Raw genomic sequence first — 19789 nt, 5'->3', positions numbered from 1 at the left:
TGTCTTCACTACCGAGTATTTGCTACCCACCAGCCCAGCTGACCTCGAGCTCATAGGTAGACAAATTCTCTCTTTGAATTGCCACCTCTGGTTTCCCCATCCAGCTCCTGGCATTCTCTCTTACAATTCTGTAAGCCTATTCTACTTGATCTTAAAGTACCAGGCTCACTATAACTCAGGCCTTGGTGCTGACTCCTTCTCAATAATTTTTATCATCTATTAGAGTGTCCTACAGCGTTCCCATCCAGCCACTCCTGCAAGTCCTCACCTGGCCAAACTACCCAGGAGGCATCAAGTGTCTTTCAGCTTAGGAAGGACCCCGTCAGGCTGAGTCACATAAAACTCTGAGTGTGGGTGGATATGATCTAACATGGACATAATATGTCATTTATGAACCCAGTCATGAGTAAGGAAGCTGGCTGTCCAGATGAATTGTGATTTTTCCTCCCTCAGAGGCCTTCCGAATCAGGAAAAATCAACCACGGTATCCACAGACAAAGATATGAGATGGGACATGTAGTCTTTGGTGGACGTGTAGTCTTTCTTCCCCTCCCAGGGTCTTATCTACACATATACATCTTTAGTCAAGCAACTTTTATATGCTGTAATATCTCAGAGGGTTGCTGAATTTTAGGAGGGAGTAAGAGAACAGAGAAGTAAAGAAATCAAAACTCATCATACCAGATGACTTGCAATGTAGTGAGGTGACTGATGACAGATCAAATTAAGGTTTGTACTACCATACAATCCATCAATCTCACCTTTGCTACCCCCACAAAAGGAAATAAGTATATCAAAGAGATATCCGCACTCTCATGTTTGTTACAGCACTGTTCACAATAGCCAAGATTTGGAAGAAACCTAAGTGTCCATTGACAGATGAATGGATAAAGAAAATGAGATACATATACACAGTGGAGTACTATTCAGCCATAAAAAGGAATGAGAGCCTGTCATTTGCAACAGCGTAGATGGAACTGGAGATCACTATGCTAAATAAAATAAGCCAGGCCCAGAAAGACACACATTGCATGTTCTCATTTATTTGTGGGATCTGAAAATTAAAACAGTTGAACTCATGTACATAGTCAAACAATGGTTACCAGAACCTGGGAAAGGGAGTGGGGAGTGGGAGTGGGAGTGGTTAATAGGCACAAAAAATAGTTACAGAAAGAATGAATAAGGCCTAGTGTTTTACAGCACAACAGGGTGACTATAGTCAGTAATAATTTAATCATATATTTAAAAATAACTAAAAGAGTATAATTGGATTGTTTGTAACGCAAAGGATAAATGCTTGAGGGTATGGATACCCCATTCTCCATAATGTGATTACTTCACATTGCATGCCTGTATCAAAACATCTCAGGTACCCCATAAATATATACATCTACTATGTACCCACAATAATTAAAAAATTTAATTTTTTTTTAAATTAAGGCTTGTAGCAAAACTCAAGATCTTCTTTAACATGTATAGGGTTTTGATTTTTTAAAAAATATAATGCCTGACATGGAGGGCGTGCTGACCAGTTTTCTCCTAGCCCCTCCACTGACAGTCCACAATCTCTATTGTCTCTTAAAACATCAGCCTTGATGTATATAAGCAATGCATGTAAGACTGTAACCGTAAAGTCAGAGAGCAGACGTTTCATGCCTACCTTACAAGTTATTAACTGTGTGATCTTAGACAATTCATACCACTTGGTTGAATTTGCTTCTTCATAGGTAAATCAGGCTACATGTTCAGAAGGTCCTAGTTGCTGCAACACAGGACTGAAAATGAATGTGGGTAAGAAGTTGCACATAGGACCTTGAGAAGTACTTTGAGTGATCAGCCCAATTCATTTATTTGAGTGATTTAGTTAAGAAAGTACAGATGAAACAGATGCCCGATCGCTATCAGCTCAACATGTTCCACATGATTTCAGGAGCATATGGATTATGAGTATGGGTACCGAAGTAACACCTTCTTCTGGATACCGGTGGCAGCCTCTTTCACTCCATACATTGCAATGAGCAGCATCAGTGACTACAAAGTAAGAAGAGTTAAAGTCTTCATATGTTTTTTATATCTAGAGAACCCTTCACCCACCCTTACAACTATAAATTTACATGCAAGTGGTAAATCTAATTTTTGTACTTGATGCAATGAATAATCAAGCACTTTAATAATAATTGCCAAATATGAAGAAAATGCTATCTTTCTTAAACAAACGTGAGACCTGAGAAAGGACAGTCATCTGCTAACAGGGAATGATAACTTTCAACTGTATATCACTTAAAATTTTACTTATGACACTTACCCACAGACATAATCACATCTCATCTCTCAGTGGTGGTTTCTACCTTCCAAATGGTGGTAAAGCTACTCAATTTAAAAGCCCTGACCAACTCACCACAGAACTTTACTTGTTGTTGGAAAATACTGTCCCTTTAAAGCTCCATTTTTGTGAGTTTTTAAAAAATAAAATTCAAGGAACCTGTAACAGAGTCTATCTGCCACTCTCCCATGTATTCATGTCCTTGCCATCATCCACTGATGCTCAGGACATGTTTTTGAAGGACTTGACTTAATTTTTATTTATTCTGCTCTTAAACTGTCCCTATCTTTAGTGACTTCTCCCATGGGAAACACAAAATACTATTTTTCCTTTACTCTTATAAGACCACACATTCACTGTCTTTTTCCTCCTGCTCTTGACACTCTTTCTCACACTTTTTGGGGGGTAAACTCTTCTGAGTTCAAATGTCAATATTTCCATTGTCAAGCTGCGTGAACCTCAAAAGTTACTTAATCACTCTATGCCTCATTTTTATTACCTATAAAATGAGACATTAGTTACATCTATTTGAAATAGGTTTCTGTGAGGATGTGGTGAAATAATACCAATGAATTACTTAGAACCATACTTGCCATATAGTTACTTTCCCATAAATGTTAATGCTTGATGCCTAAATGTCCAGGCTTTAGTTCTAGGACCCTTTTCAACTAGTTCCAGAATTCTTGACTTCTATATGTACAGTTGCTTCTGTGATATTACCATATAGCTGAGTAATAGATATTTCACACACAGGCAAAATAAAACTTTTATTTTCCTGACCAGATATGCTCACCTCATGACTTTCTTATTTCAGCAAATGGCACTATTGTCTATAGTTGCTCTAGCATAAAATTCTGGCATTATCATTGTGTCTTTATCTCCTTTATTTAATCCATTGGAAATTCTTTAAAGTTCTACTTCAAATCCATCCATTTCTCTCCCTCTCCACTATTTTCTTCCTGGTCTAAGCCATCGGATTCCTTGCCTAAACCACTGCAAGAGCTACCCATCGGTTTCCTTATTTGCAATTAATTCCTTTCATACAACCAGAATGAACTTTCAGAAGTTTAAATTAGATCATCTCTTTACCTTGTTTAACGACCCTGGCAGTTTCTCTTTGCAGGTAGAATTAAATTCTAATTCTTTATGTTGTCTGGTAGAACGCTCCCTCCTTCATTTGTCTCTTGTTTATCACTCTACCTTTCCTCCTTGTACTCTCCTCCTCTAGCTACCCCACTTTTCCTTCTGGTTCTCAAATATGCCAATATCATCTGGACCTTTGCGTTGGCCATTTCTTCTGGCTGGAATGCTCTTTCTTCTATTCTTTCTACAGCTGGCTTTCAGTAATTCAGATCTCAGCACAAATATTTAAATATTTCAGCCAAGACCCTTTCTCTGCTTACCCAGTCTGAAATAGATTTCCCATAACTATTATATGAACCTATCTTAAAAATCTATGCATGTTGCTTATCATTATCTGAACCTTTGCTTTTTTTTTTTTTTTTTTTGTCAACTCTCTCTGTCAACTAGGAATAAACATAAACATCTTCAGCGCAGGAATATTTTTTTCTAAATTTTACCTACTTCATGGTTACTTATCTCTATAAATAATGGCTCACCTTTCATTCTTTTATCTTAACTGAAACCTAAGAGCTATTTTTTTTAGGATTGCCAGAATTAAGCAAATAAAATTACAGACACCCAGTTAAAATTTAATATCAGAAACAACGAATTTTTTCAGTGTAAGCATTTTCCAGATATTGCATGGGACATACTTATACTCAAAAAGGTTATTTATCTAAAATTTTAACTGGCAGCCCCACGATGTCCATGTCTTTCTTTCGCTCTCGTCTTCATAGCTGGTTAATGGTGAAGTCACAGAGTATACTTCTGAAATATTTCTGGAATCTTTCCGCTTTCCTCCATTTCTGCTACAATACACCAGCCAGAACCATCATCATCTCTCTTCTGGATGAGCACAGCAGCCACCCTATAAGTCCACATTAGCCGTCTCTATTTTTCATCCAGTGTGACAGAGTAATACCTTAGAAACACAAAGCTGACCTTGTTAATTCTCTGTCTAAATTCCTTCAATGGTTTCTCAATATACCAAGGAGCAGGATTGAAATCCTTGCCATTGTCTGAAAGCCATGGGTGATCTGGACCCAGGTGTATCTTTCTCCCTTAATCTGATGCCACTGCCACCTTGATAACTATGCTCCAGCCACACTGGCTTCTTTCCAGTTTCCCAGAACATCAACCTCTTTCCACGAAAGGGTCTTCTCTCCCACTGTTCTCTGCCCACAATGCTTTCTGACCTGTCACCCGGATCTATCCTATTCACTGCCCATGACTTCACAAGGGAACCTTCTCTGACCTGACCCCCGAGTTACAATTCATTTCTCTTTGAAAGGCTGTAATACAACCCTGAACTCTTCTTAACACATGCACAATTTTACTTAGGTACCTATCACTATATTTATTTGCTTATTGCCTCTATTTCCTCTTCCCCTGCAACTTAAACTTTTAAGTGCCCCATGACCAACATGAAGTCAGTCTTATGGTATACATTCTGTAAATATATATTAAATAAGTTAATGAATAGAAAATATCAACTCTCTAACAGTCCTCACTGTCATCCTCTTTCCTACTTCCTTCCAGATGTACTCTCCTTTCCAAAATTATTTGCATTCCAGGTTTTGCTAATGAATCTCCTTATATAGACTCAATTTTAGATTTGAAATTTTATGCTTTACTGTTTTATGCCTTTATGCTTTACTGTTTAAAATAGTTCAGGTCATATTTTCAAGCCCTTGTGTTATGACAATCACTGTAATAATGTGACTTATAGTGGTCGCAATAGCAAAATCCACTCACTAGTTTTCACAGTGCAATAATGGAAAATATGACTTACGGCAAGACAATAAGAGTAGTGCAACATTTTAAAGGCAGTCTTGCTGATTTCAACCTGAAGAGTTTTTAAATGAAATCAACTAGAGGACCATTTCTTAGACCTAAAATAAAATGCCAATGATAAATGCACCGTTTACATTCAGTATAAATTTTAAGTATCTTACAAGAAATGGTAATCCCACTTCTGTTGAACCTTTGTGCAATGTGCAAGTTTTCATGTCAAAGGAAAGAACAGTCTCAAAAAGAAAAGATGTCTTCTCATTGAGGCCATGCCCAATCATTCTGTGACATAACATTAGCTAGTTATGTTGGTGCATTTTCCCTTTAGACGATGAAATCATGACGTGGCTTGCAGCATTATCAATGCCTCTGAACAAGGGTGTGGTGAGTGGTGGTATCATTTACTAAATCAGGATAATATTTCTAAAAGATGAAGCAAAAATGAATGTTTTCATGACTATATATTTGCAATTTCCCAAATTTCAGCTTTTCAGAAGCTTTTGATGATTCTTCTATTTCTTTATCAGAAAAAAGCTCATTCCCAGCTACGGATTTCAGGCCTTTACCCTTCTGCATACTGGTTTGGCCAGGCACTGGTGGATGTCTCCCTATACTTCTTGATCCTCCTGCTAATGCAAATAATGGATTATATTTTTAGCCCAGAGGAGATTATATTTGTAATTCAAAACCTGTTAATTCAAGTAAGTGGCAGCAATTATGAAATGGTTTTATTAGACTATTTTTTTCATAAATGCACTAATATTATTAATCTTAAACCAAAGAGCTTCAGATTACCTGTGCTATTGTATAGTTTTGGAGAATTGAGGAGTAAGTATGAGTACTCTTCTAGATAGTATTTACCTTATTGGACTTTAACGTTTCTATTTTCAGATCCTGTGTAGTATTGGCTATGTCTCATCTCTTGTTTTCTTGACATATGTGATTTCATTCATTTTTCGCAATGGGAGGAAAAATAGTGGCATTTGGTCATTTTTCTTCTTAATTGTAAGTATGCATATGGTAACTATTATTTTATTTTTCATAAATCCAAGAACATATTTTAATCTTTGTACTAAGCAGAGTGGCAAAGTAATACTGCTCTCTAGAAAATTTTAATTACTCTAAGATAATCACGGTTCTATTTAAAGTCTACTCTATGAGTGAGTGTATGTGATCTAGAAACTATGATCCTCAAACATGTCTCCAGGTCTAACTTCTCCCCTGAGTGGAGACTTCTGCTTCCAGCAATTCACTTGCAATTTCACCTGAATATTTAAAGAAGACCTTAGTGATCACATACCTGAAATATAATTGTCGCCTCAATCTTATTCTTCATTTCTTTTTTTCTTTCTTTCTGTCTTCTTTTTTTTTTTTTTTTTTCTGAGACAGAGTCTTGCTTTGTCACCCAGGCTGGAGTGTAGTGGCATGATCTCGGCTCCTGCAACCTACACCTCCCGTGTTCAAGCAATTCTCCTGCCTCAGCCTCCTGAATAGATAGGATTATAGGTGTGCACCATCACGCCTAGCTAATTTTTGTATTTTTAGTAAGGACGGGGTTTGACCATGTTGGCCAGACTGGTCTCAAACTCCTGACCTCAGGTGATCTGCCCTCCTTGGTCTCCCAAAGTGCTGGAATTACAGGCGTGAGCCACCACGCCCGGCCTTCGTCATTTCTGAATAGATTACATTATTGCAGCAGAATCCACCCAGCTAGTTTCTCATTCCAAAAGTTTGGAATCATCCTTGATCACCCTCCATTTTTTCCAGTATTCAATCCACATGCATGTCATTTAAACTCTAGACATTTCCCAGTTGGCCTGATGTGTCCCGACTTCACCGCTATATCCATTGCCTAACCTTCCATCCTCTCTCACCTAGAGTAGTGCAACATATCTGTAACTGGTCTCTCTGCTTCTACTCTTGCCTCCTGTTAACTGTTTTCTACATAATATCCAATGAGACCTTTTTAAAATAAATTTTAGTTGGAAAGTACAGCCTACATTATAGAAAAGTATGCACATTTTAAGCACACCTAGTAATGTTCTATTTATTGAGGTGTCTGGTAGTTTTTTTGAGCACTTCCCCAAAACTACCAGGTACATCAATAAATAAAATGATACTAGAACCCTAGAAGCCCCCTTCCATCCCATTTCCAATTTCCCTCCTCCTTGTAAAAATCATTACTCCTATTATATTCACATAGGTTAGTGTAGCCAGTTTCTGAACCTAATAAAAATGGAATCATGTAGAAGGCATAATTATATATCTGTACATAATTGACAACAGGTTATTTAGAATCATCCATGCTGTTGCATTTGATAGCAACCAGAATAGTTTATTTCTTTTCATTGCTGTAGTAGTCTACTGATGAATGTGCTATAATTTATTTATTCGTTGTTGATGGATATTCAAGTGGCTTCTTGTTTTGCACTGTTATAAATAACACCGCCATGACTTTCTTGTTTCTTGTATGTCTTTTGGTGTGTGTGTGTGTGTGTGTCTTGAGACATAAACCTAGCAATGGAATTACTAGGTCATAGTGTATTTAACTTTATGTTCAACTTTAGTTGACCTTGCCAAACAGTTTTTCAAAGAGGTGGAACCACCCACAGAGTATGAGAATTCCAGAGGATAATATGGGGGATGCCTCACATTTGGAAGAAACTAAAATAAAATGCCACAAGTAAATATAAATTAGAAAATAAGAAGAAAAGACAATGACTTCCAGACTGGATTTAAAAAATTAGCTGTATGTTATTTACAATAAACACATGTAAGTCATGGGCAATGACAGGCATTTTTTAAAATGAGGAAATTAGAAGTGTCTACACAAATAGCAGATGAAGCCAAATTCTAGACCAAAAGTCTTAAATAAGGAAAGAAATATGTTGACAAAATGCAAAATTCATGAAGAAAATGGAAGTCTCCTAATTTGTTTAGCAAATAATACACAACAGCAAAATACACAATCATCTCTAAAGATCCAAGTGGAATTTAATGCAAGTGGAACTTAAATCACCTGTTTCAGAACTGGAAGATTCATTGGAAAAAAAATGAGCCAGCATGTAGAAATTTAACTTACACATCATACAAGTTGTATTTGATTAGTTATGTAGAGAGAGAACCTCTTTGTTCATAGAGCAGGGTAGAACGAAACAAAGAAAATCTAAGTGGAAATGTGGTGGCCAAAGAATGAAGTCCCTAATGCGGAGCTTTTCCTAAGTCCACTTCCATCCTCAACAAGCAATTTTGATGAGGAAAAGTTAGTTGATAAAATACTGATAATTGGCTCCAAAAAGGTATACAAGAGTGACTGAGTTGACATCCTAGCACAGGTAAGTAAAAAGCCTTGAGAGAAGAATGATTCAGCTGGAGAGGTGGGATGCTGAGGTTTGCTATTTTACAGGGCTCTGAACTGAACTGGACTGTGGCCTGAGGTCTAATAGTGTGTGCACTCCTTGACAATGAGATTCACTGCCTACTAGGTAGAGTGAAAACTGGTGCAGAACACTGGACATGACCTACAGGAGAAAGCAATAAGGCCACACACAGCCTAAGCTAAGCACACTGCATACATCTCGGCCTCCAGGTTTCAAAGATACTGATAGAAAGCAATGCCCTACATCAAAATATTTACTCAGAGAAAAAGATAAGCCAATATCAGCCAAGAAAGAAAGCGTGTTCAGAAATGATAAGCGCTTTATCAGAGCAAATAGAAGATCTCAGTAGACTTGCATATGTTAGATATGTCCAAGATAAAAAGGTATTCCATGGCATCCCAATAGCAAAGAAATTAATAAAGTATTCCAAAACAATGCAGAACAAATAAAACTTCCGTTACAGCTTTTCCTAAAGATTTTTTAAAAGAATACACATTTAATAAGACAAAAGCTCAGAGTCACAATAATAAAACATCCTGAATGTAAAAAAAAAAGAAATTTTAGATCCACATAAACACACTAACCATCAGTATAATTTCAGAATTAATAATGAATTCTGGAAGAGGCTGAAAATCTAATTACATATATAAAATAAAGGATTAAAATAATCCCCATGAATCAGCAAGACAACAATAAAAAAAGATGTAAATACAAAGCCAATCCAACAACAGAATAATTAATATTTTTATGTAGCAAATCCATTGTTACACATATGTATAATTCTTTTAAAATAATATAATTCTATTATACTTCTATGTATAAAAATATAATAGAAGAAATTCTTAAATTTAGAAAGAACTGTTATGGAATGATCAATATTCATTATGATATGAAACTTCCAAATAAAGGCACCCAAGAAGTAAATGTAAACCAATCATAAAAGAGAAAACTTCCAGCTGCCCCAGATTTATCTCCTGCAATTCTGTGTGTCAGTTTTCAAACATCTGAGGGAAAGGAAATGGAATTTTTCTCTTCCAAAATTATATCTACCAAGTTGCAGTTCTAGGAAAGGTGAGACATAATCAAATATAAAATCAGGAAGTAAACATTTTAAAAGCCCTACTGAAAAAAATTAGTCAGTCCACACAAAAACCTGCACAATGATGTTTATAGCAACTTTAATTATAATTGTCAAAACTTGGAAGCAACCAAGATGTCCAAGATGGTGAATAGACAAACTGTGTTACATCCAGACAATGGAATATTATTTTGGGTAAACAGAAATGTGCTCTTAAGTCATGAAAAGACATGGAGGAAACTTAAATGAGTATTACTAAGTGAAAGAAGCCAATCTGAAAAGTCTATACACTTTTAATAATCTGTATGATTACAACTAAATGACATTCTGGAAAAGGCAAAACTATGGAGACAGTAAAAAGATCAATGACTGCCAGGGGTCATAGGGAGTGAGGGATAAACAGGTGGATCACTGAGGATTTTTAGGCCTGTATGATACTATAATGGTGAATACATATAATTCAATATTTGTCCAAACCTATAGAATGTGCAACAACAAGAGTAAGCTCTAATGTAAACTATGGACTCTGGGTGTTAAAGATGTGTCAATAAGGCTCATCAGTTCTAACAAATGTACTGCTTTGTTGCAGAATGCTGTGCCTGTGTGAGGCCAGGGGGTGTATGAGAAATCTCTTAACCTTCCACTCAATTTTGCTGTGAAGCTAAAACTGCTCCAAAAAAAATGAATAAATAAATAATAAATCGTTCTAACAAAAAAAAAAGAAAAGAAAAATACCCAGGACCAAATTACAGCCACATGAAAGATGAACCACTTAGGGTTAAAATTAATCCAACCAAGAAATAAAGAATTCAAGAAAAGCAAAATTGCAAAAGCACTGATAAGGACTGCTTAATTCACTCAAACATTTAGGAAGTTCAAATAACTTTGGGAATCATGGTTATAGAATACTTAAACATTTAAATAGAAAAAATTCATAAAGTTGAAGAGTTCCTTTTGTAAAGCAAGCATAACTTTAATAATAAAACTGTAAAAAGCTTTAAAAACCCATTGATAAATTCACCTGGAAAAATTAAAGACAACTCTCTAAATAGAAAGAAAGCAAACACAGAAGTAAGTTTGAAAAAGAATAATTTGGCCGGGTTTAACGGCTCATGCCTGTAATTCCAGCACTTTGGGAGGCCGAGGCGGGTGGATCACCTGAGGTCAGGAGTTTGAGACCAGCCTGGCCAACTTGGTGAAACCCCGTCTCTACTAAAAATACAAAAATTAGCTGGGCGTGATGGCACGTGCCTGTAATCCCAGCTACTTGGGAGGCTGAGGCAGGAGAATCACCTGAACCCAAGAGGTGGAGGTTGCAGTGAGCTGAGATTACACCATTGCACTCCAGCCTGGGTGACAGAGCGAGACTCTGTCTCAAAAAAAAAAAAAAAAAGAAAAAGAAAAAGAAAAAAAAAAAAAAGAAAGAAAAGAATCATTTAAAAATAGTCAAGTATGATTTATTTCAGAACACAATAATGGTTCAGTATTAGCAGCTAAAGGAAGAAAGCTGTATGAGTCAAGTAAAGATCATATAGTTCCTTAAAAAGGCCTAGTATAAAGAAAATAGTAACACAAGAAGGACAAATTACCCAAACCAATGGTAAATATCATATCAAATGGTAAAATTATAAAGTTAGTTACTTAATATCAGCAATAAAATCAGTGATACCTACAATAAATAACTATGACCTCCTGTGTCAGTGATGTGTGGTGTAATGTGTACTCTAATTCATGGTTTGTAGAATAAATGTCACAAACTTTAAACAAAATGTTAGTAACTGTTAAACTTTTAATGCACATAAATTTTAACTTGCAGTTGCACTTTTCAGAATCTCTCCTTCAAGACTAAAAGTGTCCATACTTAAAGACTTATGTAGACCATCATTCGTTGGAGCAGAAAAATTAAAAACATGTTTTCTGAAGGCAAAGTTGTTGAATTTTGCACATCCATTCAAACAAATAATTGCCAAGAAAACAAATAGCTGGTATGCCTAAGCCTAAAAGGATGTCTATGAACTATTGCAAAATGAAGAAAAGAAAAATGCAGAGTAATATATAATAAGTAATCGCTTTATCAAACCTAAATTTTAGCAAGAGTCTCACCCGATTTATACGCCCATTGAGATTGGGAAGCGTTATTGTGTCTTTAAAAAAATTAATCATAAATCCACTACAAAACTGTAATAAAATCCCATGTGGCAAAGGAAAGAAATGACATAAATACTGGTTTGGGGAGTGAAATTGAAAATAACAATGTTTATAAGATGAATTCCCACCCTCTTAGAAAACATCCTAAAATTCAGATTGTTACACTTTAGTGATGCTATACTACGCTTTTGTTTTAGATGGTCATCTTCTCAATAGTTGCTACTGATCTAAATGAATATGGATTTCTAGGGCTATTTTTTGGCACCATCTTAATACCTCCCTTCGCATTGATTGGCTCTCTCTTCATTTTTTCTGGGGTAAGTAGTTCCACTTGTGTCCAGGGGTCATGAAATGTGTGACCATTTGAGACAGCCATGAATATTGCAGAAATTATAGGTAGAGTCCTCAGCTGTACACAGTTTAAAGGTCTCTGTCTTTGGAAAGTCAGTTCTCTTGCCACGCCTGGGTAAGGGGCATAGTCTGATTCAGTAGGAAGCCATGCTTTGGCTTATGAAAGTCAAAGGCAACTCCAGGGGAGTAGAAGTTTAGTTCTCATGAGAACTCTCACTGTTGGGAGCCCTACTGGGAGGCTGAAGAGATGCCCCTTTTTTGTTAAGTTTTGGATACATTAGGTTGGAGAAATGTCAAGTAGCCAGTTAGATACATGAGTTGGGAATTCAACGTGTCAGGGTGTGTGGCGATTGGGGTTAAATCTAGATATTTGAGATTGATCCATTTACAGATGGTATGAAAGCCATGTGACAATAATGTGACCTACGCAGTGAGTAGAAATAGAAATAAAAAGAAGGCCAAATACATGACCTTAAACTCCAAAATGTAGAGATTGGAAAGCAAATACATGACCTTGAACTCCAAAATTTAGAGGTTGTGAAGGGGAGGAGCCAGCAAATTCATTTGAGATGGAGCCAGGGAGATAGAGAACAAAAATGGCAGGCTTCTGTGTGCTGGAAGCTCTTCTCAGATGCTCATAAGGGTATGTGCCAGATGGCAATAAAGAACATTTCAAGAAGGAGGGAATGATTAAACCATTGACTTTGACTATCCGAATGTCATTGGTGATCTTAACAAGGTTGATTTTCATGAAAGTGTCAACACAAAAGCACAGTAAGAGTGAACTTAGTAGAAAATGTGAAGGGAGAATGTGGTGACTGTGGGTAAAGGTAAGTATTTCTAGGAGATTTGGTAAAAATGGTAGCAGAAAAATTCAAGAATAAATGAATAGGGAGAATAGATTTTTGTCTGTTTGTGCTAAGAAAAAAATAACATGTTGATGTTAGAGAAATTTACACTGGAAAAAAAGAGATAGAGGTTATCTTATGAGTCAAGTCCATGAATAGCTGAGAAAAAATAGTATAAAGTCCACAAGTGGAGGGGGTGCTGTCCATAAAAGCAGGGACATTCCATATACTTAACATGAAATTATAATCAGATAATACAGACACCAGAGGCAGATAGTTTTGTGGCTTTGCTGGTAGAAAGATGAGATGATACTCTTCTGACTGATTCTACATTTTTTAAGAAGGTAAGAGGGGAAGTCATTAACTAACAGTGGCCAAGAGGGCTTGGGATTTTGAGAATTTTATGTGAAAAACTATTTCAGAGCATAGGTCAGTAGGATGGACAGACAGTGCCAAAGACCCTCTGCCCTACTTTTCAGTGAAGTCAGCAAAGTAGAGTTTTTCTTATTACAGTCTGCTTCTCAAATGCAGTTTAGGAAAGGCAGAGAGTTGGATTCAATAAGGGTTGGATGCTTGGCAGTCAAATTTGACAAAGAAAACAGTAAGTGAGCAGTAGTTCTATATAAAAAGGAATTGAAGATATCATGGATTCTAAGCTAGAGAATGAAATTAAGGACGTGAGGGTGATTATGGACAGCGGAAAAGGAGTTGGTGTGTTAGAAGTTCTCCAACTCCAAATTACAGAGTAAGAACATTAGCATAAGGATGCTGGAAAACTAAAATGTATTGGCAGAGGCCAGGTGCAGTGGCTCAAGCCTGTAATCCCAGCACTTTAGGAGTCTGAGACAGGTGGATCACCTGAGGCAGGGAGTTCGAGACCAACCCGGCCAACATGGTGAAGCCCCATCTCTACTAGAAATACAAAAATTAGCTGGGTGTGGTAGTGGTTGCCTGTAATCCCAACTATTCAGGAGGCTGAGGCAGGAGAATTGCTTGAACCCGGCAGGCAGAGGCTACAATGAGCCGAGATCATACCACTGCACACCAGCCTGGGCAACAGAGCAAAACTCTGTCTCAAAAAAATAAAAAAAAAAAGTATTAACAGAGAGAGTAGAGATCTGGGAGCCTGAGGTTCAGTTTGAATGAAGTGCAATTATTGAAAGTGGGCAACTGGGGCACTTAAGAAAACAAAATCATTTGAAATGATGCCATCCAATGTGGGAAAGTCATCTTCCCTAGATGGTGGTTGGCTGTGATAGAAATTTACTGCAAAGGGCTTAAAATTGCTCAGGAAATGTGTCGGTAAATATAGCTCAAGAAAGAAAATTGTCCGTTTGCCTTTTATTTGCAAAAGAGTGGAGGATGTTGGAAAAATGCCCTTATATGTATACATGTGGAACTTTAGGGGAAGAATTTTGTCTTCAGTTTGAAAAAGATTGCCATGATTATTCTCAAAAGTGGCTGTAAGAGGGCAAGAGCAACATAAAGATTTCAGGGTTCTTGGGTGCATCATCGAGGGAAGACCACAAATGAAGAGAGAAATACAGGTAAGGTTAGAGGAGAGGGTTTGTCTTAAGACAGTCTTGCCGTTGCTTCAAAAAGTCCTGCCAGCACCAGCCCAGGATTCTCCTAACAGAGTAAATCCTGCTGACTCACAGTGTTACATACAAAGGCATCCCAGCCTAGAGACACACTGGAAGCAAAGAAGACATACTGCACAGTCTGAAATTAACTTTTACATGATACCCAAGGGAGCATCAGGTAAAATGGTTGTAAGGCCATTGAATAGGCATCAATTTATCTTAAGTGGGATAAATTCCTTGAATAAATAAAGACAGTTCACCTGAATACACTTACTGCTCATTTTACAGATTTCTCCTGACTCCATGGATTACTTAGGAGCTTCAGAATCTGAAATTGTATTCCTGGCACTGCTAATAGTAAGAAGACATTTTTTTCAACATTCTTGCATGAACACAACCTTTGTATGTTTTGAGTTTCTCTGAATTTCATCAAATTAAGAAGGTTTGGACATTTTAGGCATTTGAAGCAACACACACACATATGTGCGTGCACACACACACACACACAGATGGCTTTTAACCTGGACCCCTATTATTATTATTATCATTATTATTATTATTATTAAGATGGAGTTTCGATCTTGTTGCCCAGGCTAGAGTGCAATGGCACGATCTCAGTTCACCTCAACCTCTGCCTCCTGGGTTCAAGCAATTCTCCTTCCTCAGCCTCTCGAGTAGCTGGGATTACAGGCATGCACTATCATGTGTGGCTAATTTTGTATTTTTAGTAGAGATGGGGTTTCCCTATGTTGGTCAAGATGGTCTCAAACTCCCAACCTCATGTGATCCACCTGCCTCGGCCTCCCAAAGAGCTAGGATTACAGGCGTGAGCCAATGCGCCCGGCGCTGGACCCCTGTCTTTACAATAATCATCTGTCATGGGTAGTAATGGTTTCACTTGCTACTATTATGTTTCTGTTAGGGCTCTCTCTGAATAGCAGTGAGGCTAACTTTGACAGTTTCAAAGAATATTAAATAGGTTGTCTTTCAGCCTTGTAAAAATGAATGTTATCAAATCAAATTTTTATATAATCAAACCCCTTAAATTAATTCTAATGTTGAAATCATTGTATTTATAGTAATACTAATTTTGATTGTCTTCCTTTTTCCCTAGCCTTACCTTCATTTTCTCATTTTTCTTTTCATTCTGCGATGTCTGGAAACGAACTGCAGGAAGAAATTAATGAGAAAAGATCCTGTGTTCAGGTTGAGAAAATCAAATAGAATTTCATGTTTCATTTTGATATTAATTTTTAAGAACTTTTTAATATGCTAAATTAATTAAGTAAAAGGCACTTCAGAGGATGATTTTTAAAGACTGTAATATATAAAATTCTTATAACCGATAGTATAGGAATATATACTGAGCTTACAATCTAGAGAGAGAGACCACATTAGCATACATGAGGCACTGGAAAATTAAGGCAGACTATAATTTTACTGTAAAGGAAAGTTCTACGTAAGAGGTAGAATCTCTAAAATAATGGGTAAATACAGATAAGCGTTGGGAAAGTTAAGCCAATCCAGGAAGGAAGAGTAGTTTGTGCAATAAGAACAAGGATGAGATGAAGGCACCAGGAGCTCCTTTGTAGGCTTGTGCTGGGGGATAATGAAAAACGAAAGTGAGGCTGGATATTGGAGGATCTTGAAACAGAAAAGCATAGGGAAGGTTTTGCAAATTACATAATGGGAAACCAAGACACCAATGTGTCTCGAACACTTGGCCTTCCATACAAAATATAAACCAAGCTTAAGTCTAATTTTTGTGGTAGCAGAGAAGAGTGACAAAATGACAGCCATGTTTTAGGAAACCAATGGGCAGCCGGAATGTCAGAGCGTGGTGCGAGGGAGAGGTAAAAGAATGAGCAGGAATCAATGGTGGGATGATGAAGGCAAGAACGAGTCTGTAGCAGAGAGGAAAGAGTGATTCTGTCACACATTCCCAAGAAGTGACTGTGCTCAGTAACTAATTAAACATTGGTAGGGTGATTAGATATCCTGGATTCTCTGGGACACATCCTTGATTCCAAATCTTTGGACACATGGTTCTCATAAAGACCTCAGAATTCCAAAATAACTGTTGTCAAAACTACAGTTCCTAGATTCCTTTCCTCGTGCAACTCTGCTTCAAAATCCTTTGGCAGAGGGTGTATACCACTTTCTTCTTTGAAAGAAAACTGTCACTGTCAACAAGGAGGATTAAGCTTCGGTAAAAAGCAAAGATAATAGTAAGATATAATTACTCTACTCATTGAAGGAAACTAGGCTGTTTGAAAGGCAGATGGTGCAAGTAGAAGAATAGAGAGGAATGAATCTACACCAAAAATTGGAAGTATAGGGAAAATTCATTAATTTTGATACAGGATTTTTAACCTGAAGTTTATTATTATCACACTGTTTTGATTTCAGAATTTCTCCAAGAAGCAACGCTGTTTTTCCAAACCCAGAGGAGCCTGAAGGAGAGGAGGAAGATATCCAGATGGAAAGAATGAGAACAGCGAATGCTATGGCTGTCAGAGACTTTGATGAGGTAGAACTCAGAAATGTTCTTCATCAAATATTTTTTTTTTCTGACAGATAAAGTGAGCAATCTTCTAAGTTTAGTTTTCGAGAAACACTTGGGTTCTTTCACTCTTACACATACAGCTTATTACTTGACTTCAGTGGGTATGCAAGGCCCACAAATCTAAGAGAGCAAAGAAAACACACACAATGCACTTTGGGAGGCTGACGTGGGAAGATCACTTAGGGCCAGGTGTTTGAGACCAGGCTGGGCAACAAGTAAGATCCCATCTCTACAAAATGAAATATAAAAAAAAAAAATTAGAAGAGCATGGTGGCATGTGCCTGTAGTCCTAACTACTCAGAAGGCTGAGGCTGGAAGATCACTTGAGCCTGAGAGTTCAGGGCTACAGTGAGCTATAATTGCACCATTACATCCCAGCTTGGGTGACAGAGCAAGACCCTGTCTCAAGAAACATACGCACGTGCACACATACACGGAGACTTTGACTTATATCGATTTATTTTTCAGGGTCGTGGTTTTGATAAGTACAGCTAAACATTACAAAACTTAAGTAAGATTTTGTGTTTTATGACCAAAGTAAAGCTTACTGCAAGTCATTCAGAGAGCTTCTCTGAGGTGTATGTGTGTTTGTGTGCATGATTGTTTATGGGAGTGTGTGTCTTATCAAATCTGTTGGTTCAGTGACTGTCTATTCCTGCTCTCCAAAGAACAAATCCCAGAATATGGTGCAAATGCCCTTTCCTTATAGGAATATAGACTGTGAGAGTTCACTTGAAAATGGCAGTTTCTAGGGGAAGAAGTGGTTTGATTCATGATTCTGTATAAGGAAATGTTTGGTGACAAGAGTGTGGAGCATTCTCTCAGTTCAAGATGAGAATAAAGTCCTGTTGCTATTTACTTGTCTTTACAGACACCCGTCATCATTGCCAGCTGTCTACGGAAGGAATATGCAGGCAAAAAGAAAAATTGCTTTTCTAAAAGGAAGAAAAAAATTGCCACAAGAAATGTCTCTTTTTGTGTTAAAAAAGGTTGGAAACAGTAATTCTGTTAGTAGAGCAATCTTGAATTTGAAGACTGGATTATTCAGGGAATAAGAATGTCCGAATCTGGGGCATCTGTTGACAAACACAGCAGGCTAAGGCTGCTCCTTCTGCTTGAAAGCCTCAGTTGAAAAGATAACGACGTTTTTTCTTTACATAGGAAGACAGTTATGTCTGTTCTGTAACACAAACAGACAGAACAACAATAATGAAAAGCGGTGGTCTTTCTGTTAAGAAGGATGGTATAGTTTTTAGGTAATTTTATTGCGGCGAATACTACACAGAAGGGAGCCAACGGAGGCATAGCAGTGCTTTCTTCATCCCCCCAAAACAGCACATTTTGTGAAAGTGGTGGGGGGGTGTTCAGTGCAACAGGCTTTGGAATCAAAATATGTTACAACTTACAGCTCAGCCTCTTACTGTCTGTATGACGTGGGGCAAGTTATTTGTCCTCTTTAAGTCTTAGCTTCCTCACCTGTAAAATGAAGCTAGCTATAATGCTCAGGGGTGTGTGTGTGTGTGTGTGTGTGTGTGTGTGTGTGTGTGTGGGAGAGAGAGAGAGGAATAAGTGAAATAATGTATACAACACATTTCACATAGCACTTGACACACAGTGAGCCCTCAAATGGTATTTGCTTTTATTTTTGTTGCAATTATTTGTATATTTCTGAGCGTACCACTTTCTTTCAGGCGAAGTTATAGGGCTGTTAGGACACAATGGAGCTGGTAAAAGTACAACTATTAAGATGATAACTGGAGACACAAAACCAACTGCAGGACAGGTCAGTAAAACGCATAAGAATGTGGTCATTAGTGCTACCTCAGATAAACATTTTACAACGAACATTGATGGCAATAATAGACTATGTAGTTGATCCTTAATCACTTAGTGTGATTTATGCATTGAATAAAGAGGATTGATTAAAAATTTATGTCTTTAATTCCAAAAACAGTTTGTTTCTGAGAAGGGCTACATGTCATATATACTACGCCTTTTATTGAGTGAGAAATAAAGATATTAAAAGGAAATATATCTTCCTCAAAGTCAGATATCTTTGCTTTATTGATTTATGTATCCCATGAACTTTGCTGAATTTAATGGCCTCACCCAGCATGACACTAGAAACCACTGTCAGAATAATGACAACTCCTGCTTATGTGGTTGCAGAGTCATGAGTCTTCATATTTAATGACTGTCCTCTACCTATATGCTATAATTAAAGATTATGTGTGACTCGTGTAACAATAACAGTCCATTAGCTAGTAAAACTTCATAGGTCTTTAAGAAGGTGTATACCACAGAAACTTTCTTACAATTACTGAAACATTTCTTGGCCCTGATTATGTAATATAGTGACAGAGCAGTTGAGGGTATTACTGCAGATACATTGACATTCTTGAAGGACAATAGTGATTCTGGGCTAATGGTAAAAGATCCAGGATTTATGAAGACAGGAGAAATCAGATGTAATGAAAAAAATGGATAATTACCTGAATTGCAAAGCAAAAACTCGAATAATATATGAGTACCACTTGGTGATATGTCTAGGCCAAGTTTGGGGAAAATGATGGACAGAAGCCAAAGGACCACAACTTCG

The 19789-nt window shown here is 37.2% G+C and overlaps 1 protein-coding gene across 3 annotated transcripts in view; it reads left to right on the top strand.

Moving 5' to 3' along the window:
• Positions 1 to 19789, top strand: part of ABCA9 (ATP binding cassette subfamily A member 9) — a 76737-nt gene that overhangs the window by 46718 nt on the left and 10230 nt on the right. For 2 of the 3 annotated variants that reach the window (XM_074020259.1, XM_005584796.5), the window contains 9 exons: positions 1931 to 2038; positions 5764 to 5937; positions 6128 to 6241; positions 12040 to 12159; positions 14913 to 14981; positions 15739 to 15830; positions 17034 to 17154; positions 18062 to 18179; positions 18882 to 18973. In XM_074020259.1, coding sequence (XP_073876360.1) covers positions 1931 to 2038; positions 5764 to 5937; positions 6128 to 6241; positions 12040 to 12159; positions 14913 to 14981; positions 15739 to 15830; positions 17034 to 17154; positions 18062 to 18179; positions 18882 to 18973 — 1008 coding nt within the window. Of the gene's footprint in view, positions 1 to 1727; positions 2039 to 5763; positions 5938 to 6127; positions 6242 to 12039; positions 12160 to 14912; positions 14982 to 15738; positions 15831 to 17033; positions 17155 to 18061; positions 18180 to 18881; positions 18974 to 19789 lie in introns of those variants that run through there. The other variant, XM_074020260.1, reaches the window with a different exon arrangement.

The sequence above is a fragment of the Macaca fascicularis genome, chromosome 16, assembly GCF_037993035.2.
Source record: "Macaca fascicularis isolate 582-1 chromosome 16, T2T-MFA8v1.1".
In the NCBI taxonomy this organism is placed as follows: domain Eukaryota; kingdom Metazoa; phylum Chordata; class Mammalia; order Primates; family Cercopithecidae; genus Macaca; species Macaca fascicularis.
The sequence above is the reverse complement of the archived record's forward strand: the minus strand, read 5'-3'. Positions and strand labels throughout refer to the sequence as shown.